The 27,287-nt window shown below is 42.0% G+C and overlaps 1 protein-coding gene and 2 long non-coding RNA genes across 3 annotated transcripts; 1 reads left to right on the top strand and 2 right to left on the bottom strand.

Moving 5' to 3' along the window:
• The first annotated feature begins 496 nt into the window (after window positions 1–496).
• Window positions 497–16,806, top strand: LOC129601593 (uncharacterized). Its single transcript, XR_008692252.1, has 3 exons — window positions 497–639; window positions 718–926; window positions 15,842–16,806. It is a non-coding gene; the product is annotated as an uncharacterized LOC129601593 (long non-coding RNA).
• Window positions 9,900–10,694, bottom strand: LOC129601594 (uncharacterized). The gene is made up of 4 exons (XR_008692253.1): window positions 10,581–10,694; window positions 10,310–10,373; window positions 10,156–10,205; window positions 9,900–10,071 (listed from the first exon to the last, which is right to left on the bottom strand). It is a non-coding gene; the product is annotated as an uncharacterized LOC129601594 (long non-coding RNA).
• On the bottom strand, window positions 11,248–19,207 carry LOC129601585 (uncharacterized). Its single transcript, XM_055500421.1, has 4 exons — window positions 19,076–19,207; window positions 18,104–18,797; window positions 16,012–16,892; window positions 11,248–11,983 (listed from the first exon to the last, which is right to left on the bottom strand). The coding sequence occupies exons 2-4, from the start codon at window positions 18,591–18,593 to the stop codon at window positions 11,429–11,431; spliced, it is 1,926 nt and encodes a 641-aa protein (XP_055356396.1). The 5' UTR covers window positions 18,594–18,797; window positions 19,076–19,207; the 3' UTR covers window positions 11,248–11,428.
• Window positions 19,208–27,287: the final 8,080 nt, after the last annotated feature.

Genomic DNA, 27,287 nt, shown 5'->3' with positions numbered 1-27,287 from the left:
CAAAAAATTATAAATGTTATTTTTAAAAAAAAATGCGAATAATCCGCGGCACAATTTTCGATCGGCACTATTGCTTACGAAGAATGTTTAATTTTTGCAAATTAAATGGTTTTGCTGTTGTTTAGTAGCTAATGAAAGTGTCTTTTGAATGAGTTTAAACTGTATACGATGCGATACGAGGCATCATACGATAGGTGGTTCGCGATAGACAAACCGGAAGCGAAGAAAGCCAGTTTGTTCGCTCACCCAGTATCACCGCTTATGATTATCGTATCAGATGTGAGTCATCGAAAGCTTTAAATGTTCTAGCACGAACAGCTGATGCAATGAGCTATAACCATAGAATATGTATTCATGACAGAATACTGAAATAAGGTATGCAATAACTGTATTCATGACTAAGCCGAAACTGATAATTGGTACGGTAGCACTGTGCGCTTTAAGTTTTCTCATGCATGGACCTGCAAATAACCGTTGGCGCTTACCGCCTACTCGTTCCACATGCAACAAACGTAGAACCCTTGCTTTCAATTTTCGATTACGGCATTATGAACGTTTAGTTTCCACTTCTGACTTTGTTTCTTGGAACGGGCAGCACAGGGCTTAGAATGGACTCATTTACATATGAAGTAGACAGCTGTACGAGTATTCTAGAAAAGGGCTCATTTGGTGTCGTTTATAAAGACCGGATCGTGAAGTCTGGTTGTTTCCTTGCAGTTTTCCAGTCGCGGTCAAGCAGTTAGTCAACGCTCCGCTAACGGAAGAAAATAAGGAAGATATCCGGACCCGGCTTAATAAATTGACAACCCTACGACACCGAAATGAGCTGGCGTACTACGGATGGGCGGTAACTCACAAGGATCCTCACGACCCACTGGAGCTGATAATGGAATTGTGCTCAGCTACGTTGTGAACCGCACTAAACGGTATTTGACGCAACTCATGTCATATTAGGCAAATCCCACGTTTTAAGCGATCTACTCGTAGCTACGTATATAGGAGAGCTTCAGCAGGCAGTAAGATTGTACCGGGCCAAATCCCGTAAACCATGAATTTGTAGTAGCAAGAATTTAGCAAAGATATCAGCTGTGCGGACTTGTGCCCAACTGCCTGTTAAAATTAATGGCAGTTATAGTATGTCTGACAGGCACACAAACAGCCAGCGCCTTATCGTACGTACACCCTGCACCGCCAGCACCGGTAAAGTAGCGAATAGCGACAAGGTAACGTCTGCTCTGGTCTCTACTTTGGAGAGGCGGCCAGGCCTATGTAGTAAACACAATATTTTAACCTTCGAACTGCTCGAAAAAGGGAATACAACAAAGTTTATTCGCATCTCGCTTGGGCGGGAGGTCTGAATTCAAACTCGCTCCCAAGCGAGTTAAATTCGCCATGCTAAATGAAGACAACTACAAGCAATTATTTCTCAACATACCGTTGCAAAAACCCATCAGATATTAGGCACCGTTTGGCTCACAGTGATTTCGTAGTACTTTAACAAACGGTTATGATTCAGCTGGATTAGACTCTGCCATCGTGCACGACGCTTTGTCCAGTTCTCCAGATCACTCAGTGGGTTTGTGTCTTTCGAAAAATGACTAGAAAAAAAAGCACAAACGTTTCCCGAGACTCCCTTCGTGCTCAAAACTAATAAAGCGTACCTCCCGTGTTCAAAAAATATTGAAATGTTCGTAGAAAGTAAGCTTTATGGAAATGCTGACGTCGCTGCGGTACAAGTTTGACAGTAATCAAAATCTATGTACTGAGTAACGTGCCAAAAGGGAAGGTCTTGAAACTAATTTGTAAGGACGTACCGTATGTATCCTTACATACGGTACGTCTGTAAGGATACATACGGTACGTCCTTACATACGGTACATGGTCGGCACTGATTTGAGTCCCTTACTGTGCAATCATAAGGTAAAGCCTAAAGGTAAAGAACCGTACCAGTACAGTGCAGATGACAATAATAATATTGACGACGACAAGTGCGTTGCTTGCACTGGCTAGGATTGCCAGAACTGTTAGCATAGTATCAAATTGCAAAGCACATTAGCATCACGGTGCAAACTAGCTACAATTTGGGCAGGGTGTAAAACCTGGCAGTGGCACCTGCCAATGACACTGCCAGTGGCATGGCAAGCAATAAAACCTGGAGACTCTGGCAGCTGGCAAATGATAAAATCTGGCAGATGCCGCATAAAATGTGGCACGGTCGCACAATTAAAAAGCGGGTTTGGAGTTTGGTCAACTGCATAATCCCTGAAACTCTTGCCAGTGTACCGTCAGTTTTACATATAAAGTGTTAACACCCTTATTAGCCATGCACGGAGTTCGAAAGTATGCGCCGGCATAAACAATTTCAAAAGGTTACATCGCATTTTGCCGTTGGCGCAAAGTATCACAATTAAGCAGAATCGCAAGGCGACTTGCAAAAAATACAATCGCGGCACTTCCAGATCCAGAAAGCAAACCGCTGGAAAATGATTTGCGGTTGAGCGTGAAGCTGCCTAAATCGGATCTGCTTACTGACGCATGAACAAATTTACAATTTTATTTGCACACTCATTCAGCCATTTGGTAGTTTTCACTTTAACTTGCAATGGCTACCGTAATTTAACGCCTGTGATAAAATATGAAGTATTATACACTTCTATCAAACCTAAAACAAATCGTATATGATTTTATGGGAAAAACTTGGAATATGAACTTTTAGACCAGTTTTTCTGGCTTATTGATCTGACTTATTAAAATAATTTATTAATTTGACCAATTATTTTTTTGACAGCAGTATTTTAGAACATTGCTGCGCTACAGCAAGCAAAATTGTACGCATATAAACACATATAAACACAGTAATCTAAATTTAGATGTGCTATGTGTATCATGCCCGCTCTCCAGTGGACCCGTTTAGGAATGAATGAACAATGTATGCTGTATAAACTTTGCACCACCGTACCTTTGAAATGGAAATAGAAATTTTATCCAAAATTGCATTGGTAATACGATGTCAATGTATGCATAGTGCATACATAAGGTAACTTGTTCCGGCTAATTTAGATCAACTGCTTTCTGTGATGATCTGCTATCTACAGACCTCTCGTTTCTGCTGTTTGTTAATTCACTATAGAAATTATTAGTTTTCAGCGCTATTTTACTTATTACATAATAAATACATATTGTCTGAATAATTTGTGTAAAGCATAACAATACCTGTACGTTTCGTCAAAGCGCTGATAAAAATTAACTGAAATCATAACATGCTCCATAAGGTGAACTATACTAGCGGCAAGGCTAGCGGGGTACTACTGTAACTGTGAACAGCAAATTTTGTGTTACAAGCTATGTATCTGCATCCTTACGTCTGGAGGACCTTTAATAAGTATCACAATGCTAGTACAAAACTGAGTACCAAAGCAGAATATAATTTATAATAAAAACACTTCTTCGATGCTATCCTGTTCGGGGATTGTACCCATCACGCATATCGCGTTTCCCCGTTGCATTTGAATAGATAGCCGCTGCCTAAAAAACTCTTTTGCGCGTTTTTGGCCGGTAGCAGTTGCAATTCCGTTTCCTATCTTCTGGTCGAGCGTTTTAGTTCCATTTCCCCAGGGTCCGTAGATTTCAAATGCTGCTGCCATGAAATTGTACCTTGGTTCAGCCAGCCGTGTTTTGTCAGCTTTCCTCGCTCCGCGTGCTCGGCCGCAGCCCCGACGTTCACCAGGGTCCGGTCAATATACGAAGCCGCTAGTGTATCTACGCAAGTCATATCGATAGCCAGTGGCTTTCCGCGCTCCCAGGGTGCGAGCGTGATCACGTCCGGCTTCCTTACCAATCGAAGCCAATAATAAAAATTAATATGATCTCGTACTCATACCTTTACAGTCACAAAAGATTAATTTATGGATAATGTTAAGCGCTGTAATGCTAATTAACATTGCCCCGTATTGCTCCACGACATGCCTTATTATTGACGACAAACAGTTTTGGACCACAAGGCCGGCTGAGAAGGGTAACTAGTGTTGTCATTATTTGTAAATTTACTAAACCATCACGAAATCATTTCTGCAATGAAAAGGTGGTAATGAGTGAAGCCGCGATTTTGTATCACGATGATGGCACGATCTACAGTACCACAGCGATTTGACTACAGACTAATGGTCACTATGGTGCCGGCTCGGCTCAAGTTCGATATGCGTGCATGTAAACTTCATTGTGATTCCAAAAAAAAATCGGCGCTTTGTACACTGTTTACGCTCACTTTGCTTCCAGAGGATAGTTCTACAAACAGCTAGCCTTATCTAGTTGTTTTGTCTGCTGATTATTTCGCCCGTTGTACATAAATGGCGATACAAACAGATGAGCCCAACCGGCTCATATGATTGTTAACGTGCGACAGAGTGCGCACGTAAAATCAGTTGCGTTGAAAACGTTTACATCAGTCTCTGGCTAGTTTAGCATGAGACGCTATGTTTAGAGCGCCTATAATTAACAATGCCGACTTCTGCCGTAAAGCCGTCAATTTTATAAAAATTTAATGTGGGCTCCATCAAGGTGGACAGGATCATACTGGGACACACTACGTTTTAGTCTGTATCTACGTTCTCAGTATTCGATTATTATGCCAATTTACGGGCAGGGTGTAAAACGTGGCAGTGGCACCTGCCATTGGCAATTTCCACTGGCAGTGGCAGCTTACTGGCAAGCGGTAAAACATGGCAAGTGGCAAAATGCCAAGATATCATATTCTTAACTGCACTAATGCCATCTCAAAACGCCATCATCAGAATTACAAAAACTACAATAACTTAACATTAGGTGCGTGTTCATGGTCCGAGTCTGACCATGAGGTATCCAGTCACTTCGGCCACCTGCCTTTGGTCGCTCGCTAGGTTAATTATGTTTCTTAAAATTAATAATTTCTTTTCTGAGGATTTCGGCTTACTCGGACTCCTTAGTTTCTTAGCTTGGCTTGATGTAAGGGACATGTGAGAGAAGATATAGCGCTAGGCGCTAAATCTTCTTGTGAGTAATACGAGTATAAGGGAGTCGTGTCTGGTATGACTAACCGTAATTTACAGAACACTACCTATAATGAAAATATTAACATTCAGCGGTACCCAAAGGTCCCAAATGCCTAAATTCTGCGCCCACGATATACCAAATGAGCTTCAACTATATGTTATAAGTAAACGAATACAAACTTCGCAACAAAAAAACGCAGTGAGGGACCACCAGGTCTGTCCGGCAAAACCGCAAAAGCCTCATAAAAATACAAAGTATGAATTTTTGACGATTGCATGCTGCTTTGGTCTGCAATAAATTTATTAGATGCTACCATGCTGATGAAGTTGCACAGCGCGTGCTCGTCTAACCGTAATTGAATTAAAAATATTTTAATTTCATACGAAAAACGAAAACACTTTTTGGCGTTGTTTTTTGGCATTTTTGTAGTCAGATGAGTTGTATTCACTGGCGTGAAGGCTGTCTGTGCGCGCAACATCCGCTTCGGCAGTTATGGGCTTGATAAAGTTTAAAACGTTTAAACATACGGAGGTGTATGCATAAATCTCAGTTTGAATTGATCTCCAAATCCTGCATGAAAACACTCATTGGCCAAAAGATCGTTTTTACACCGAGTCTCGTTTCCATGAATGTCTTTCAAAATTCAAATGCTAAGAAAATGAATCTCAGATAAAAATATATGAAATTTGAAACAAATGATAAAAACCGTGCTCGGTGATCTTCCGGGAAATTGGTACTTCCAGGCAAAATTTTTAAGACGGTCGATCTGCTTTGCTTTGCGTTGCTTATTGTTTATTGTACGGTAGGCAGGTAACCCATTAAAGGCTTGGATCGACATCTAGCATGGGAATTTAAACCTGGCTAAACAACAGGCATCGTAATGAAATTGTAGCAAAAGTCACTAAGAGTCAGTCTGTAATGGTTGCATTCTTCAGTGCATTACGAAAACAGCAAGCGAACTGCTACCGAAAATATCGTTTCCGGCCAGGTTGAGCTGGCTCTTAACGTTGTTCAGTCTCCCCGCCAACAACGTTATAAGCTAAACCAGGCCAAAACATAAACCCTTTATGTGCAACGCATATAAAGGGTCTTCTGGCCACTGTATACGAATTATTTGACTACAGAATGACTAAAAACTAGGAAAAAAAGGTTAAGGGTGCCGGGGTGCGCGAAAGCGAAAGTGTTCTTTTATATTACAACGGAAGCCTGGCGGTGTGCTCTCGTTTACTGTGGGTTGGCTGCACGCCGCGCCACGCCGCTAAACAGACCGATGTTGGTGGTCTAATAATACACAATTGCGAAACACACAAACAGGAAGAGATCTTACTGTTTCTCTGGAAGATTGCTGTGTGGAAAGGTGGAAGAACGAGAGGTTATTAAGACCGAACGAACGACAGAATGCCCTTGGACAATTTGATTCAAATTTAGGAAGTTAGTTCATCACCGACTGATCAGCGTCCAAATTCACCGTCTCACATCATACCGTTAAACACTAAAACAACTCGCCAGCCGTGACTTATCGGCTTCGCTCACACAGACCAATCAAATAAAGTTCTAATTATTTGAATTTAACCACAATTGCTATAATATACACCAATGTTGCACCATGTACCGGCATTCCTTAAATTTCCATGTACCGGCATTTCATTCAGTGACACCACTTTTGTTGCCTTTTTTGTAGGAGGTATAAGGAACGCAACGAAAGTCGAGTAAAAGCAGGCCCCAGGTAGTGTGCCAGTTGTAGCGCCTATCGTGCTGGTAGCCTGTTACTGAACTGATCCGTTCGAGTTCAGTCAACAGTCAACACTGCAGCCTACTTTCATTGTTCTTTCTTTGTTAGCAACCGCAAACCGCGTTCAACCGCAAACCGTATTTCAGCGGCGTGCTTGCTAGATCTGGAAGTACCGCGATTATATTTTTAGCGCCTCTTGTCATTTTTTTTTGTTGCAAACGGCGAAGCAGAATGTGACCTAACAAAATTCTGTATGTCGGCTTTTACGTACGCAATTCGTGCATGGCCAGTAATGTGTCAACACATTATATGAAAAATTCACTATATACCGACAACATTTTAAAGAAGTATACGGTTCAACCCCGCTTATTAAGTGTGCCACATTTTAAGGGCATCTGCCAGATTTTATCGTTTGCCAGTTGCCAGAGTCTCCAGGTTTTATCGCTCGCCATGCCATTGGCAGTGCCAGTGGCAGGTGCCACTGCCAGGTTTTACACCCTGCCCTACAATTTGTCCTTAGCTGTGCTTCATAATGCATGGTATTGTGCCATAATGCAACCGTGCATCTACTCGGTACACTGTCGATCTGCGGTTCATATCTATTATCTACCGTAATTATCGAATTAGAAGCCCAGGGTTACAAATATTTCAAATGACCCCGTGCTCCAATTACGGGCATGAGCTTGTGTTTAGGGGGGGGGGGGGGCTTCAATTTTTCAAACCAGCTTTTGGCATTTTTTATTTTGGGCTTTACGGTATTTTAGTAAGCCCATGGCCTCTATTCGGGGGCTTATAACTTTCAAACGATCTTAGGGTGGGCTCTAATTATGGGGGGCTTGTACTTTTGGGGGGGGGGCTTCAGATTCATAATTACGGTATATTTTGAGTTGTCGTCGTCGTTGCACTATAATGCACCACGGTGAAAACGTTCGTTAAAACGGGTCAGCCAACTTCGCCTTTGCCGTCCATTTGCCTTTGCCGTTCACTGAACGGCGTTCAGTATGCCGTTTTCAACTTTACCTTTACCTTTGCCTTTGCCGTCGGAAAAGCCGTTAGCATTCCAGTTGCCGTTTCAGAATGCCGCCTGTAAAAGCCTTTGCCGTTTGAAAACGAATTACCGTTAGCACATTGCCGTTTCTAAACTTTTTTGCGCGTTTCCGGTTTCAGGGTTTTCCACACTATTCTGCATACGGTATGTGCACAGCCCGTGACAGTTTTTAGGCTCTTAGTATTTTTGTTTCTGTATACATCGTTTTCAAGGTGTACATTTTAATTCTCATTTGTAATATACTTAATGGAACAAAAATGTTGGCACTGCAAGGTCAAACACAATATAAAATCCTTAAAGCTTTTTTTATTAACGTTTAAATTTTAACTTTCACGTAGTGTACCGGCGCTTGCAATGATTGTTATGTTAAATCCTTAAATAAACACTTTTCAATATTGTCTGATGTTCGGAGTAGTAGAAACGTGATACGCAGTGTAGACTTGTGCCTAATAAAGTGAACAACAAAACTAAAAAGACTGTAAATAATTATAAAAGTAGGAGACTGTAAATATACACTCCAGCACTTTTTAAAACTTCGCGGACTGTGCACATAACGTATGCAGGATTATGTGAAAAACCGTGAAACAAGGAACGCGCAAAATTTTAGAAACGGCATTGTGCTAACGGTAACTCGTTTTTCAAACGGCAAAGGCTTCTACAGACGGCATTCTGAAACGGCAAATTGGTTTGCTAACAGCTTTTCCGACGACAAAGGCAAAGGTAAAGGTGAAGTTGAAAACGACAAACTGAAACGGCAAAGGCAAATGGACGGCAAAGGCGAAGTTGGCGGACCCCGTTAAAACTGTTGTTTACTGTATCACCTTTCCAGCACCAGTACTGTGAAGATTTCTTACCTAAATGCAACACGTATGCAGTTAATAATTTTTTGCACCACAGTTCAAACTACATTTTGCTTGACCCATGCTCTAGTACTAGTCTCTAGTGCTATACAGTACTGTGCATCATACTGCACATTGCTTTACCATGACCCAACCGTGAGTGCACGGTGCAGTACAGATCTGCGATTCACAATAACCATGTTTTGTGTTGTCGTCGTCTTCGTCGCACTGTAAAGCACCATGGTGAAAACGAGTCTGTATTAATGCGAAAATGCAAATCTGCGAACATCGAAAATGCGAAAATGCAAAAATGTGAAAATGCAAAAATGTGAAAATGCGAAAATGTGAAAATGTGGAACTGTTATCGTTATTGATGAGCAGACCGGCAACTGGCGCCTGGAGACGGTGGACGAGAATAAACCAAAAGGTCAAGCGCCGGAGTTCTGCTAGAAAATCCTGCGCTTCAACTGGTTCCATCTGGGGATGCTGTTTCTGGTGTTTGACAACGCGGTGACCAGTGCGTCGGTGCACTACACCCATGATGAGCACCGTTTTTTTATACTTGCACTTTGGCACACCAGCAACTTGAAAGGCACTTTGACAGTAAAAAGGTCTTTGAAAATATTGCTTTACTTTAAAAGCACAGCCATACTTTCAAAATGCCCCAGCTCTTAATCGTCAGTTTCGGCATGTTCGGGGCTGTAGGGAAAGTCACTTAGGTCACCAGTACTTTGAAAGTACTACAGCACTTTAAAAGTATTGCTTTACTTTCGAAGTACTGCCATACTTTTAAATGCCTAGCTCTTAATCGTCAGTTTCGGCCTGTTCGGGGATGCTCGGGAGGGTCACTGTGGTACATCAGTACTTTGAAAGCACTTTCAAAGTATGGTAGTACTTTTGCAAATGCCTCAGCTCTTAATCGTCAGTTTGGGCCAAGTACTAGTTTACCAATGTGACCTTCCCGAACATCCCCGAACAGGCCGAAACTGACGATTAAGAGCTGGTTACATAGGTTACTGTTATAGTTGTTGACATAAGCGCTACCATGCCGATCATTCTTGTTCCAGTTTTAAATTCTCTAAATTTAAATTTTCAGTGGATTACCAAATACTGTATGTTCAGGAAATAGCACATTCAATAAGCTTATCCATCTTTTTAGCACAGCCAAGCATACTGCCTCTTTCATCTTATCATAGATGCAACGCCGTCGAAGCGCAACACTGCACGGTAATAAAACATTTGTCAAGCTATTTGGGAATGGTGGAATTCGTCAATAGGTGAAATAAACAGCTTCCGCTGCGCTTGGCAGTAAAGTTGGTTAGGGCTTGAGCGGCTCAGGACTGATCTGCTGTTGTTGGAGGATCTGCTCCACGCGATGCTGGTCGTATAACCGGAACGGTTACGGCTTAAAAGCCATAAAAACTCTGCAACATACAGGAAATTTTCCCCACATTTTTTCTGCAGTTTTTTTTTCTACCGTGATGGAAGATCGCTTTTGAACCGCATACCGCTTTTGAATACCGCTTTTGAACAGTCGGAGGGTGCGGCAAGCGCATAGCTAAAAATTGGTTAAATTCAGTATCTACAGAGTACACAATTATGTCATCATTAGTGCATTATCGAAATTCTCCAAGGCAAGCTGTTTATGAAGTATGTACGTACAACGCAGCATGCAGTGTAATCCGTATCAATTTAAATAGCCAGTAATCTCCAGCCGTGCGACTTCCTGCAGAACAGAAAATAAAAGCTTGCATAATTCTGTTACATCCGAGCAGCCAAATGACGATAATAACAATCTAGTTACTGGGTTTTTAAAGTTTAAGTGTAAATGGCATTTGCTTGTACAGGTTGATAATAAATACAAGGTACAACCAAAATTAATAATTAGAGTGAAACGATTTTTGCGTATCATTAATTAAACACTTAAACTTACCTGGCAATCTGGCAGCGGGAGCATACAGACTGTGCGTGCGTTGACCACTTAAGTGGTAACATCAAATTTTGCCGTTGCTTCACTTAAATAAAGGCGCTCATCAGTGGAAAATCGAATAACAATAAAGTTTATTAAAGAATAACAAACGTACCTGTGGCGGCCAGTGTTGTTCACCTTTACGTTACCGTCGGCGCGGAGGCTGTTATCGGCGGTAAAACACTCCAGGCCAAGTTTAAGAATGACGGTACAACGTAATATACTTACTTCGAAAGTTAAATTAATTTTGCAAGTGTTGTAATAAATTATTGTTATTTTGATAGCTGTAGTGTAGTCACGTAGTGGACGTCGTTAAAATGCCGATATACGGTTAGTATGCTGTGCCTGTACGCCCTCAATTCCGCGACAAACTTGTACAGTTTTTACGAGTACTTTTAGGCACTGGCTTTGGTTACTGAGCTTCACATACCGGTAGATGAACGGTAGTTCTGTCATCAGTGTACTGTTAAAAAGCGGCGAATAGATTTGTTAAAAAGCTGTAATCCGACCGCTGTATAATGTATTTTGTGCATGGCAATATTGTGGGAGAAATTTTGATATTATATTTTGCTGATTAATTTCGACACAATAAAATTCGTCATCCACTGGGATCGCTTCGCTGATGCGCTGACTTGTGAAATAGTTTGAGATGTTTTATTTTATGTTTTATTTTATGATTAGAACATATGTAATAAAAAACGGCATTTCTACTATTTAGTGTAAAATCATTTGATCGTTATTACGAAAAGCGAAAGCATGAATGCATCCCTCACAAACTCCGCGATAATATGACCTGCAACAGCCTTTTTTCTTTAAGATGGGTAGATCATAGTCCCGCAAGCCCTAAAGACACTGTAATTTCTGCTCTCATCTTTTGGCTCTGGAAAGCCGACAAGGGACCAGCTATCCTTTTCTGTGCAGTACACTTCCATCGATTTTTCTGGGTCACCAGTTTTGGACCAACCGCCAAAGACATATATCTGACCGTGTAAAACAAACGCGGAAGGAGATATGCGATCGTGATTTAGGGGAGCAATGGGTTCCCAGGACCCACGTGGAATATTCACACGTAAACAAGACTTCATGCTTGCCTTAGATGCAAGAATACCCAACTTTGGTTCGCGACGTTCTCGCAGTTCAGGCGGATCCTTCAGTGGTTCTCTTCCTCCCAGGAGGTACAAGTGATGGTCCAGCTTAACGATGACAAACTGCTCACGTGCTTCATCTAAATCGGGAATGCAGTTTTTGCTCCACAGGTCCGTCACAGTGTTCAGGCAACGAAATCGCAAGGAAAGCGACGATTTGAACTTTGTTAAATAACAGTAAACTAGTGGTTCTCGATCCGTTCCCCGTAGACAATCTCTCCACTGTAACGGAATATGTGCTTAGGAAGTTAAGATAGCTAAAAGTCTAACACATTTTGTGACTACAAACAGTATGACGGTTTTTTAGTCGCTAAGACTCATTTAACTAAATCCAACAAGTTCGCGAAATGTGTTCGCAGCCGGCAGTGACTAATTCGTTGATTAAAAACTTTGAGCTGTCTCTACCGGATGTCTTCCTGATGAGCTCTTAATTAAGTCAGAAAGCTTACACATTATGCTTGTACGGCGGATCCACCCAGCATTGTGTTCCACGAATGAGGCATAGCTTTTGTAGTTTACTTCCTACCCAAAAATAAATGTTTGTGCCTACAGCAATTGGCATCAGTTCTATTTCTTCGTTTCGTAGATCCCAAGTTCCCAAATTTCTTAAGGTCGCTGTGGCAATATTCCAAGCCATTATGTGTGTAAATAACTTGTCTGCATCAAGGAACTCCAGAATTATTTCACCATTACCAGCTGAGACCGGTGCGTCCAACTTATAATCGCCGGATACAGATTGCGCTGACAGCCAGAGGTGGTCAGGTAACTACTGAATCAACAAATGCATCCACAAACCAGAAAGGTGAATTTTGCTTAAATTGTTAAACCCGTGCATAAATAAGTGCGAGCGGTTCATTTCACGTAAATGCATAAACGCGCACAAACTGCCGAGCACCGCAATCTCAAGGAGTGGTAATAGCCAAAGGGGGTAAGAAAGGTGGTTACAATAGTCAAGGGTAGCGTTTATTTTATGTAAAAAGAGGGTCGCAATAGTCAAAAAAGGGTGCGGGGGTGACAATAGTCGCTCCCTTCAATTTCGATTTATTGTTTATGAAATGGATTTCGCATTGAAGTATGTAATAAATCTGAATTTTACCACCTACGGCTTTTCTGTTCGGTTTCAGCCGCCACCAAAAAAGGAGAGATGCTTCAAAATGGGCTTCAAAAATGACTCAACGCTGATCGATAAGGCGGTAAAGCCTGCATGCTGTACAACTGATTCAGGGCGGTGTTAAGTCATTTTTCAAGTCCATACATTCGGAGTATTCCTCTTCAAAGAGTATTCCTTACATGCGCAGAGAGTAACCTTTCTTTGTCACGCTGAGATGGTTCAAGGAAGGTTTTATTACAGGTTAACAATACCACAAAATAAATTCAGACAGGTAAAATTTACAAAATCTTGCATCATGAAAACACCAAAATATTACGTTCATGATAAGTTTAACCTATCTGTACTTCTTTCTTCTAAAACGTCGTTATTTAGGTTGGTTTGAGGCCAGTTTAGCAACAAAGTTCGGATGCTTTGTGTAAAGTTGTAAAACCTAATGTAATGAGCTTTACAATCAGCGTACTGTACTCTGTACGTGCGTGCAGCCTCACATTTCACATGTGTGGCGAGAAAAAGCCGAAAATAAAAAATCCCGTTGTGGAAATTCGAATGCCTATAATTGCAGCATGCATGTGACTTCTGATTGCAAATTGTACAAAAACTGTGGAGAAATTTTTTTTCGTTGTCACAATATACCGATACCGGCCATCAAAATGCACTGGAAATGAAAATTGGAGAAAGTACGATTAAAATCATCGTTTATACTTAAATAATTAATACAAAGGACCAAAATAATAAAATAATACAAAGGACCAATAATTCCCAAAATAATTTTCCCTGTTTTACCCCTCTGTCATATGTAGCAGTACACAAATCATCTACAGGGGGGAAAACCATGTCAGTCGAACCAATTCACGGCACTGCTGCCGTCTGCCGTGTGTGACGTTACGGCAGTACATATGGTTAAATCGGGCACGGTACATAAGCATCATGTAAAGGCCCACAGGCCCACAAGTTCACAACGTAAAACTCCAGCCGGCTGACGGCAGCAGTACAAGGAAATGGTTCGAGTAGACTGCTTTTTCCCCCTATATATATTTTTTTGTACTTGCCATTATGTAAGCATTGAAGGAAACGAAATTTAAACGTTTTCTGTGGAGAACAGCGAAAACGAAAAATCGAAAACCTTTAGGTACTTTTGCAGTTTTTTTCATGTCCTTTCTTCAAAATCATTCTTTTATTTATGACCAGTTTCGTCTTTGAATTTGTTTCAACCAGTACTTCAATCTGTCATTTGATCCATGTGACCATATAGTGCAGCTTTTGAAAGCACTTAGCACTCAAAACAATGAAGGATGACACACAGAAAACAAGAGCATCGCCATATTGGAAAACATCTAAGCAAGCTATGACACGAGGAGTACTCGTGACATGCTTTGAAGATAAACCTTATTGTGTACGACAAAAAAAGTTCCTGCTGTAGAGGTAAACCGTTTTTATTTTAATTTGAGGTGTTTGTAAAATTAATAAGTAATCTACTGGAATTTAATAAAGCGCCGAATGAGATTTGCTCCAGAGTTCGTACAGGCAGCTGATTTTATCAATTTGCAGCTTTCTCATTTGGTTCACCATTATACGTATGTAATTCAAGAAATGCAGACTGGCTCTGCAGCGATGTTCGTAAGGTACAACATCAAATTCTCGGTTTTTAACCTTCTTGCTGATGTGAATACATCAGTTTATACAGTAAAAGAAACACATTTTATGGCCACTCCAGCGCATCTTAGATATTTCTACCAATAAGTTTTACATTTCGCGCTAATCAGCGCATTCATTCAATGCAATAATATTTTCGAATGATCTCTTGAATGCGACACTATCGGCTGGTAAATTCAAGGCGTTGCTGCTCGAAAAGATTATGCCAATTGAAAGCTTCAGCAGCTTTAAAGGCAGCTCTGGACCTCTGGCGTGCATGATAAGCGCAAGAAGATGGAGGTATGTACGTGAGGGTCCGTTGGCCGGCGGTTTACGAAGGTGGGGGGGGGAGTGGGATTTGGCCTACAGAATTATTGAATATATTTGGCCAACGGTAGCAGGAGAGGGACTGGCATAAGTAATCACCATGGCCCTAGCTAGGTCCGGGGGATGCTCAAAGAGGGCAGGTTTTGATATTTATGAGCGCATTGGCCGCAGATCGAACTTTAACCGGCGGAACAAGCGCAGCCAAATAGCTTGCCAAATGCTGCTATTTGGCAAGCTGAAAGCTTCAGCAGAACGATACCCATCGCTCGGGCATCGCTACGGCCCTGCCGGTACGTGTGACACTAAGCACGTTTATAATGAAATTTTTATACGTAGCGTACCGTACGTACGAAAATATCATAACAAACGTGCTTGGGTTACAAGTACATTAAAAGTAAGCTTTTCCTTCAGTATAACATAAGAATGGTTCAGCTGGTAACGGCATCACTGCGCACATCCGTAACGCGCTTCCGTAACGGATAGAAATGAAGGGTTGCAGTACTCTTGTATATGCTCGATACCTCACGGAAACCAGCGGTAATGTCATTGCTGCCGACAGTGATGTCGTCATAGCGTTACTTCGGTAACGCTCTTTCGTATCGGATTTCCGTAACGGACAGATTCAACTAATCCATTGGTCTTGATTTGAATTAAGAGGACCTTCGCTTCTCTCCGGTCGATAATAGTATATACGTGTATATTCAGATTGCTTTGCATGGTTTAGCTGCTTTCAGTTAAAGCAGTTACTTAAATAAATAAGCACAAAATTAAGTAACTGCGCATTTTAAATTGCTTTTTATTTATGAATTTCTGCAAAATGAACTATCCCTTGCCGTTACCCTAGGAGTACGAGAGGAACAGATGAACTTTCATCTCTTTACAGGCTTGGGGTCAGATTTAACCACTCAAACCCATACAGTTCTGACCACCCATGCTTTGTCTGTCAATCAGAAGGGTTTAAACGATAAGAACCAAACCAAAAGGTTAATCTTTGATTGGATTTCTCGTAGGCACCTACGCTATTTCCGGACACGGTTAACTCCGTCCATCGAAGTTCTATGGAAGTACTGCAGCCTTTTAAGAGAGGATTGTTCATTCATTCCACTCGTACTCTTAGAGCACGGCAATGACCTATCACGTTTATTTACGCATGGGTGTTTTATGCAGTTCGTGTTCGTACCTGGCCATTGGGCGTTAGTTCAGCGTGGAGAGGAAAACGCCACACAAAAGATAATGTGGGGTCGAAAGTTTCCAAAAAAATCTCCTTTCTCACCTCATCGATTGCCCACGAGCAGCAGTAAAATAAACGGCTACTTTCTTTTTGTATGACAAACTGGTTTAACCTCGCTGGAGCTGTATCAGCTTGTTTTAAGGTAGCAGAAATTGTTTGTTTAGCAGCCTGCAGCTCATACAGGAGTTCGTCCGCCGTTATCCTGTCCGTCCCACAAACAGCAAAACATCTTTCAATACATTGCGCTAAATTTATCTCATTTCCGTCCGTCCCATTTACGTTGATCCAAATGCCGCTACTCACGAAGGGAGCATAACCTTCTGAATAAAGGTAACTGTAACGCTGTAGTGTCGTGTTATCATCAACAGATTCCTCATTTAATGCGGAATCGGCACTCTTCGACACCAGCTTCCTTGGTCGGTCACCAAATACACAGTCCAGGAAATCAAGCGCAATACAGCCGAAACTCCAGATATCCGTTGCCAATCCCGGATTTTCGGAGATACCAGGATTTTCTTTCAGGAAAAAGCGCATCATTTCAGGCGACATATAGCTAGGGGTACAACAGGCCCGTTCGATACCATAATTGCTTACAGCCCCACTTCTGGACTTAAAGTGGTCATCGTAGTCACCAATCGCAAGCCTTTTTCCATTGTGTTTCAAATGCTTGACGAGAATATTTTCCGGTTTTAAGTCGCCGTGTATGATGTTATTGTGATGAAAATATCGAATACCGCTCGCAATATCGGTTAAAAATCGAAGAATGGTAGGATGATCGAGAAGCGTGTTGCTTTGTTTTAGCTTTTGTAGGTAATTACGCAGGTCACCATCTGAAAAACAAAACGTTAAACATTACTGATTATTTGCGTTGTCTGTATATCAAGCCGTTCTGAAGAGTATCTTGCAGAAGGAAGCAAGTGGGATTTTCTGCCTGGGATAAACTGATAACTAATTTACTATTTCTCATGTACAGAGTACAAAGAAATATTGTTTTGTATGTTGAGTGTTCTTACTATGTTCTACTAGACTCTTCTTGTGCACCAAGTTGTACCGTTATGGAAATAAACAGTACCAAATTTGTGTACATACGCGACAGCGATTGCTTTTGTGTGAATACACGAATTTGGCACCATGAACAAGCCGAGTGATTCATTTCTTGAGTCAAAAAACAGGCAGCATAATTCGCGGTTCTACTTAACTGTATTTTGTTGAAAAATTAAGATGAGTCTAGTTCCATCATATAAGAAATTGAGAAATAAAAGTATATCTAAAAGTTCAATTAGTAAAGAAAAAGTTAAAAAAAATAAATTTATGATTAAATGAATGACCCGTACACGCAGCCAACGCCTGTACAGGAATCCCGTGCCCCCAGCCAGCACCCGTGCGGTCGGTGCGGACTCCAAAGGTCACCCGTGCACGCGGCCAGCTGCCGTGTTTACCCGTGCACGCAGCCATAATAGAGACTAAATCTTAACTACAGACGTAGCTTCCTTTTGTTGAATTTCTTGAGTTTCTAAGCAAAAGCCCAATACGACGGAAATCGTAGATGCAACTTTGAAGAGGACAGTAACCAATCACGGCGCAAGGGCGGCTAGTTAGCTCCCTGGAGCTGCAACCCTTTGCAGGGAGTTGAGGATATTGTTTAACTAACATATTAAAGCAGGAAATAACAAAAATGGCCTAAAAACTATTGTTTATAAATATAAAAGGTTATTTATATAAAATAAAAGGTTATTTATATATATTTTATAAAAGGTTATGAAAGGTTATTTATAAAATAACATTACAAATTTACGAACTTCAAAGAGTATGACTCTTTGAAGTTCGCTGCACCCTCCCCGTAATATAGAAACTTGATTCGACACTGAATGATTGTCTTGGATTACTGTGCAATGAGTATGATTATCAGTTAGTGCACTGAGTCTGCATTCTACGAGTAAGTGGCAAAATAGATCTGGTGTGGCGCTCTCTTTTATGTTTTCACTTGTGCATAAAATTTGTGGTGTACATTGTACAATAATCGTGATATGTGAGTACTCACCACAGTAATAATCCATCATCAGTTCCACGGCGGGCACTTTCGCGTCATCCGAGCTGATACTTATCTTGTAAATCTTCACCACATTATCGTGATGCAGTTCTAGCAATTGGTCTAATCCCCTGCGCAGCCTAATGTAACTATCTGGCTCTGCTAATGCAAGTCGCATTTTATAAAGTTTCACTGATTTCACGGCGACCGTTTTTTCTCCGATAAAATCTCCGCGGCGAATAATATATGCTCTGAACACGCTTCCATAAGCTCCTTCGGAAATAAAATCTTTGGGTTCATATTCGCAATCCACCCCAAATGAGAATTTCGCAGCGGCTTTGTTGACGACATTTTTTATGAATGCTTTGCGCAGTAGTACTGAAAAGTAGTCAAAAACCAAATGGAGTGCGCTAGTAATAAGTAACAGTGCATCCACTATCCTGGATTGAGGCATCTTCGACCACACTTGAAGTTCCTTCGGGGTTGTCTGCAGTTGTGCCATAAATAATAATAATGATTACTCGTAGTATGCCTGGCGTTAGCGGCTGTGGTCAATAATTTGCAACAACATATTCAGCAGTTTTAAAACCTGCTGATTACTGATTAGAGCGCTCTTACACGGTATTTGTGGTGATAACTTGAAGTTGCAGAGCCGGGAAAATAAGTAGATCTTGTAAACGGCGCAGCGCTATTATGCATGTATCCCCTATGAACCAGTTTAAGATAATTCGATTGTGTTACGTAGTGTGGCCATGCCGGCATGCCGCCATGGATCAGAAACTCCACATACACATTACATTTTAACCCTGAGCAATAACAGCCAAAAACGTTATCTAATCAAGGCCAGAAATTGCTGTGTCATATACTATTATACTATTATGTGTCTTCCGTTATAATTATGCTTGAATTTGGAAAGTGGTATTCTGAAACGCAACCCTTAAAAACCTATGAATCGTCAATGCGCTTGTATAGTCGACAACTTACGTGTGACTGCAGACTTGCAGCATATAATTATAATTTTTCCGACAACTGAACTACTGTTAGAATTTATATTAGGAGATTATTATAGTCACGGGAACAGAAACCGGAAGCGTCGCACACACTGGTGTTGTTCTGTTATGTTCTGTTCATCAACGTTATACAAGCAGGTTTCTTATATAGCACTAGGTACATTCACGATATTAGTAAGTTACTGCACCTAAACATCTGATAAACAAGGGATTGGTGACCTGGGTGCACCGTACACTCATAGATCAGCTAGTAAGACAATGATCATAGTTCACAAGTAGATGACACATTATGAGTGTATATTATATTGGTAATATAATTTCTAACACCCCTTCACCCAGCGCGCCATATCCACTGAAATGCACACTGGTTCCAAAGGTTCTTGATTCGGATCCTTGATATCTTTACATTGATTCTCTCACGCGTTCACGTCGGCAATATTGGGCTTTATGTCCAACGATTCCACAGTTGGCACAAGCAGGACAGGTTGGGCACTGTCTGGTCGTATGTCCTTCCATTCCGCAGTAGTTACACTGGAACTGGTCGGTTTGATCGGTTTGATTGGTTAGATCGGTCGGTCGGTCAGATCGGTCAGATCGGTTCATATGGTCAGATCGGTTAAAATGGTCGGATCGGTTAGATCGGTCGGATCGGTTAGATCGGTCGAATCGGTTTGATCGGTTCGGATTCTCTCTTTCTCTCTGGTTATAGCTGGAATAGGCTGATCCAAAAGGTACTTTAGGATATCCACGATTTTCTTCCTGGGTCTTGATCATCTGTTCTGTTAACATCAGCTTTTCACGGAAGACGCTCATCTTTGGGTCGGGGCCGGCCATCATGTTCCATGATGCCACAAAGGGTCCGTATTCAACTGGCAGGCTGGACAGTGTTTTCGAAATCAGCCACTCATCGCTGGTTTTCACGGCTTTCCCACAGGCGTCGATCTTCGATGCCAATACGTGCAGCGTTGACATGAAGGTGTTAACGTCGTCGTTATCCTTCCACTTCAGTCCGAAAAACTCAGTCATCGCGGTCATTAAGTCGCATCCAGTTTTCGGCTCCCTTAACTCTTTAATCCGATCCAAAATTTCTGCTGACGTTGCACAGTCGCGTACCTGATTGAAGGTAACCTCGTCGAGCGTTGCGCGCAGAATACTTCTTGCTTTTCCGTCTCCGGATATCCATTTATTATAAGCGGCATGCTTCTTTTCGTCTGCTGGATCATCTCTTGGTATCTTGTTGCTTCCATCCACAATGCTCCACACGCCTTCTCCAGTTAAGACGTCCTCCACTTCGACTCTCCATCGAGCGTAGTTCGAGCCATTGAGTACCGTGACCTTTATCTCCTTCAACGTTGCCATCTTGGCGTCCGTAACAGTAACAGTAGCAAACCACTATACTAGTAAGACACGGCAGATACAACTTCCTGCTTAGAGACAAGCAGGTCTCATAATCTGTTAGAATTTATATTAGGAGATTATTATAGTCACGGGAACAGAAACCGGAAGCGTCGCACACACTGGTGTTGTTCTGTTATGTTCTGTTCATCAACGTTATACAAGCAGGTTTCTTATATAGCACTAGGTACATTCACGATATTAGTAAGTTACTGCACCTAAACATCTGATAAACAAGGGGATTGGTGACCTGGGTGCACCGTACACTCATAGATCAGCTAGTAAGACAATGATCATAGTTCACAAGTAGATGACACATTATGAGTGTATATTATATTGGTAATATAATTTCTAACAACTACCGTGTTAAACTACCCGTAATATCGTATAACAAGGGTTTCGAGATACAGTTAACCTTAAGAAAAAGCAACTTTAGGTTGGTCTACGCTCTGTAAATGGCAAAGTGTCGTTGGTATTACTTTTTAATGTTAACTATCGGATGAGACTTTAAAACGTTTTTCGACGGTGTAAGATGAAATCGATTTTCACGGCGGCAAACGTAAAGGCAAAGGCGAAGTAGAACAAGTACCGTAAAGCGAGAAAACAGAAGCAAATGAGGCGGCAAAGGTAAAGTAAGTAACATAGGTTTTCTTGCATTTTAACACAGATGCGTTTACTAACTAGACTCCTAGTACTAGTAACTAGTGATTAGAAGTACTTCGATTTGATCCGTCATTGGATCACTCTTATACTTTACGGTGCAGCTATCGGATCACTGCAACCCACGCAAGATCAGCAAGTATGTAATGCGGCACATTGGGCGGTTGGTAATCATTTAGCTGAACCACACTTTTTACTGTGTGGTTAAGCTAACCGAACACCAGCCCCCCATGTAGCGTGCTACGTATCTCTCGATGTGATAGCGCGGGTTGCAGTGATCCGATAGCTGCACCATAAAGTATAAGTGATACAATGACGGATAAAGTCGAAGTATTGGTTGTGATCACTGATTTAGTACTTGTAAAGTCATACTGATTGAGCAGTAGTGCAGCCGCTGTAATCAGGTCGCACTTGCGGCATAGAGTTTAACCGCGCTAATATACTCTCGCTCTCATGGTCAGCTCTCTACTAGGCAGTATAATTTATCCTATCACACGAAAGTCCCGAATATCATCAAGCTTCCTAGTTCCTGATAACATGAGCCATACTGAATTGCTGACGATAACGATATTGGATGATGTGATAAGAAACTTCCACGTGCGCGCGCAGCTGCCTACATCTGTCGTCGCTTTGTCATATTTTACATGTTTGTTTCCACATTTTGTTAATATTGACGTTATATAAACAGTTTGTGAGCATAGTTGTCATTTTTGTGAGGTTTCATAAATGAGTACCATTGAAGCAGAAACCTTACTATTCTGTAACGGTTTAAAGTATACGAAAAAGGAGTTTATCGGAAGAGGCGCATTTGGTAATGTTTTTAAAGTCACGATCAAAAAGACCCGTGCTTTTCGTGGCGCCACCACGATCGCGTCCAAAATCTGCAGACTGAGTGGTCAGTCGGCAGGGGAAACTGAACAAGAGATTCGTGCCCGGCTTAATAGACTAACAACGTTACGACATCGAAACGTGCTGGAGTACTACAGATATGAGATAACAAAGACAAACGGCCTGCCAGCCCTGGAAATGATAATGGAGTGGTGCAATGGTACGTTGTTAACTTACCAGAATTGTAGTTTGAATTACGTTGGCCAATCTGACATTTTAGGCGATCTGGAAAAATATATTCAGCAAAGAAAACAGCTAAACTGGACCACCGTGGTGAGTTTTGGAATTGACATGGCGGATGGAATTAGCTTTTTGCATAATCACCGTGTCATCCACGGAGATTTGAAACCTTCAAATATATTTACGAAGCTTTCCCAGTGGAATCAACAAATGTTGGTGATCGGCGATTTGGATGATTACGTACTGATGCATGGAGATACTACCGTCTCCCAGGATGTGAGGGACCTGCGCGGAACTCCACGCTATATGTCACCGGAAATAGTGAATAAATTCATAGCGCAAAACAATGCGCTACCGGGAAGGAAAAGTGACATTTGGAGTTTTGGTTGCATAATGGTTGATCTGGTCAACGGCGCTGTTGATTACAAGGAAAAGTGGCTGCAAAAGGAAAACCATAGGGTCAGGGTCAATGCAGCGTTAACTGGGCATCAGTATGTACGGTACATTATCGATGGATATACGCCGGAAATCATTGATTCCATTAGAGAGGATATAGCTGCGTGCATTCGACAGTGTTTACACACCAATGCTAACCTTAGAATTTCTGGAGAGGAACTATCCAAGCAAATGCGGAAGTTGCAGACGTGGCGAGAAGTACTTTTGGAGCCTGTTGAGCTTGTACGCAGCGTTACGAAGGTTCTGTATCAAAGGCATCGTCAAAGCCTCATTACTCTAGCAGTTCTTATTATACTGGGCTTGTGCGTGATAGGTGTCGTACTACGGTGTTTACAAATGCCAGCAAGCAAGAAAATAGTACGCTATTATAATCTGCTCTGAGAACAGTATTCTTCATCGCTTTTTATTGCTGGTACTCTATTATCAGGAGACTGCCAACATTATCGATTTAATTTCGCCGTGCAAAGTTCAGAAGCAGACTCTATGTCGATCAGATGGATTTATCGTTATTTTCTGATTATTTACGGGTAAAAACAATGTGACGCTACATGAATTATTAGTCGGCCTTGTCATGGTCTTAAATCTGATTTTTATTAAAATTTTTTTGGAATAAATTTCAAGAAATCGGCTCTCGAATATTAATTAATCTACCGGTATATACACTGTATCAACGCTTATGAGCTCGCTCACGACCGAAACATTGCCGCCTGAGGATGCCGGGGCAAGTGATCAGCCTGGGCAATGCCCAGACGACGCACTGAAGGGCGCCGTCGGTCACCCATTTTATGATAAAAGGCTCGCTGGACACCCCCAAACCGAAAGGCAAGCCCCAACCGCGCGGAGGTAAAACGGGATAACTGCAAAGACAAATTAGGTTATTAATTAAATTTAGCGAGTGATAGCCAGTCTGAGTGAACTGCTGCAGTATTATGAGAAAAGTTGAGATACCATGGCACAGACGATAAAGAAAGCGTGACGAAACAGGAATCTGAACGGAATTCAACTTATGAAAACCACGAACGTGTGCGGCATCGTAACATTGCTCGCAGATGTGGATCCGGCGTTGCGGGCATGGCATCACTCAACGGCCATTGTTGTAGTCCCAAAGGATGACAGGGCGAGGACTGCGCGATATCGGCTGCGGAGTTGCGGGGTTTTGTGTAGGGGAGGAGCTCGGGCTGAGAAAAAAAGGGCTGCCGGAATTAGTACGCACCCCCGTACGCTCACCCTCGCTCGCTGTGGGCAAAGCTGGCGCAGTGAAAAGGATCCTTGCATATAAGGCAGCCGTAGGGATGAATTCCGGAAGCCGCAGGAGGTGTGGTTGCATAAGCAACGGTGGCTGTCATCTGGCTGGAAAATCGCTTAAGGGTACAGAGCGGACCCCATCAGCCATGATTGCAGTACTCGTATCTTCGGTAAATCAAGCCCACTCAGGTATATCTAAGAAGGTTATTTTTTTCCGGGAAACGGCGTCGTATTCGAGCCACATAAACAATGAACGCGACATGGACAAACCACGGATTACCTCAATATATGCGAAAAAGCATCCGGCCAAACCAGGATGATAAAACGCCCAAATCAGAATGATAAAACGTTCTAAAGCGAACGAAGAGCAAAAACGCCCAGCCAAGACAGGAGATTGTCGATCGACCTAGCCAAGACAGGAAATTCGACGAGCGATTGAGCGACAGAAGCACCAACTTTCCCTCAGCGTCAGCCACAAATACTGTTGGTTCACTGGATGCGTCGAACTTTAAGTAAGTACACACTACGGACAGTCGCCACCACACGTAAGTGTGCCAACACAAGCTAGATAAAGGGTTACAGATTGTATACATACTAGTTTTTTATTCCTAAAATTTGCTTTCCATTCTGTTAAGCTTTGCGGCTGACGTTCCGCAAACCTTGCATTGCAGAGCATGCCGTCGTCGGCCGACTGCTCCCCTATGGCACGGTTAGTACACGTTAAATTTTTTCCGGCATGTGTTTTTAGTTGTATTCCACAGTATCCCTGCGTATCCTTCATGTATCTCAAATTTTCTACTTAGTTTTAGTTACTGCAGTATCCCGCCGTATCTCTGCAGTATATCCGGATACTCAACGGATACAGTAAGGATACGTTAAGATACGTTGGGATACTGCAGTTACTGATGGCCTTTAAACCTGCATTCAGCATTCAGCATGCATGCGTAAAGGATACTGTGGGATACGCTGGGATACTGGCCACATCGCTTAGTGTCTATTCTGCACGTATTGCAAATATTGTTAATGTGGTCATTCTTTTTAATTAGCGTATCCCACAGTATCCTTTGCGCATCCTCCATGTATCCCGTTATTACGTTTTCTTAGATTTCTTAGGTTTTCTTAGGTTTTTTAACGGGGTTCATGTGGGATACATAGAGGATACTGCAGAGATGCGGAGGGATACGGCAACAATCGAACAGAGTTACTAAAACTGAAAGGATACATAAGGGATACGTAGAGGATACCGTGGGATACGGCGGGATACTGTGGATGCAAACAAAATACTTGCCTCGAAAAATTTAACGTGTACGAAGTCGTCCATATCTAGACTGCTGGCCGTCGGCGTCGTCGCTATGTTCGCTTAGTTTTCGTTTTCTCATGAGTAGGCGCATTAACTCTGCTGCCGCTGGCCTGTCTCTGCTATCCACCTCTAAGCAACGTGTAATTATCTTTTTGAAGGGTGTCGCAATTTTATCATCGATCAAGGGGACATCGCTTGGAAAGTCTCGAGCGTTACTGATGCTCTCCTGCATCGGTATTAGATCGTCAAGGTCACCGATAAGTAAGCTGGAGTAGGGTTTTTTTTTTGTTTACTAGAATGTTGCTGGGCTCAAATCTCCAGGGATCATCTTTTGCCATGTAAGTATTGCACCCCATCAATAATTTGCATAGCACAGCATAAGGCTTCCATCTGATCGAGATGACATTTGTTGTCTCTGTAGGTACACAACAGCGACGTCAAGTCACTATCTGAAGGGAGACCAGTCATTAATATTTGTGTAACCTGTTTGAATGTACGTCTACTCGTTCGTTGTGCGACAAGTCATTAACCTTTATTTATTTTTTTTTATTCGCCGTACCGTAGCTTGGTAACCGTCATGGTTTAAGAAGTATACTTCTATAGGAACTTCTGGACACTGGAAAAATCTTTAAAAACTGATGTAAAGATTTTGCAGAAAAAATAACAGATTATCAGACGTTAGCCAACTGATAACAACTCGCTTAATCACAACATACCAATTCTATAGTCCATTAAATATTCGGCGCTTGCTCCTCTTGCGGAATGGAATATGGAAATTTTATGGTACGTCAACAATCGCTCATGTTTCAGCTGAATTAATTTTTGCCATCTCGCACGACGTTTTGCCCAGTTTTCCTGATCGCTTAATGGCTGCGCGGCTTTCGAAACTGGCTAAGTTTAACGGCAACATCTCCTTGTATTTCTGCAGCATCACCGTGATGCGTAATCGATGCCTTGTAGCAGCACCAAAGGCTCCCTTCCCGTGGAGGTGTTTGACATCGTAAGTGTATTGGCAGTTTTTCCCATACGATTCTTCGCTGTCGGCGGCGCCATCGGTGTCCATGATAGCGAAGCACAGACCTTGGTGCTTACAGTATCTGTCCAAAGCAATAAATGTTCGTAAAAGACAAGCTTCATTTAGGGTGGTAATTTCACCACAATGCACCACGTATGTCAGGAATGCGCGTTGGTCAAGAATAAGAGTGTATGTACTGACTTACATCCAGTTACGTGGTCCAGTTAGTCTAACTAAGGAAATAATATTATACGTTATGTACTGCCCGTGCTCACGCACGTTCGGCACCGATTCGAGTCTTACTAAGCAGTATAAAAGCGTTATTTACATACGTACAGGTGCGCGTGCCACTTCCTGTGCGCTCAGCAGTAGTGGAATCCTTCCATAGCACTACATGTGCGGTCAACTGTTAATGTTTAATTTGTTCAAATTTGTCGTACTGCCATGCTCCGCTCTGCGGATATGGATGATAAATAACTGCAAGTATCGCAAGTACGTTTCCTTTTCATACAACTATTTATAGAAGTAGCTATCAGAATATCAGAACTGAGATTAACCCTTCAAAGACGGAAATACTTCCAAATTTGTAAAGATGTCAGGCAATAGCCATCTGCTGTACAGATAAACGTAGGTAGACGGTGCCAGTGACAAGTACGCGTAAGCCTAACAGCCAATACAGGCCTTAAATAAAATTATTTTGATTAAAGATGCTCCTAGTCGTCAGCTGAATTAAGTAGAGATTCTACCGATTTTGACCTCTTTTCACTGTTCTCGCTGGCGCAATGCGTGTCTTTGCGCTGCATGATAACAATGCAATGCGCCAAACACTAAGATAGTTTCACTACATAAGTTAGAAGTCTGAACTCGGTTTGGTTATTTTAAAGTGTAAAAGTTGCTGATTTAAAGTCGTTATTTTGCGGACGACTTTTTAGCCGCCGGATACGGACGCTGCATCAGCACCTCCGCAATCTCCGTAAAGCCATCTTTGCTCAGCGCAATCTGCATGTCAATCAGCAATTAACGAGCAAACTAATTAATCACAGCAAA

Source organism: Paramacrobiotus metropolitanus, unplaced genomic scaffold, assembly GCF_019649055.1.
Source record: "Paramacrobiotus metropolitanus isolate TYO unplaced genomic scaffold, Prichtersi_v1.0 Parri_scaffold0000253, whole genome shotgun sequence".
In the NCBI taxonomy this organism is placed as follows: domain Eukaryota; kingdom Metazoa; phylum Tardigrada; class Eutardigrada; order Parachela; family Macrobiotidae; genus Paramacrobiotus; species Paramacrobiotus metropolitanus.
Note: the sequence above shows the minus strand (reverse complement) of the source record. Positions and strands in the feature narration are given on the sequence as shown.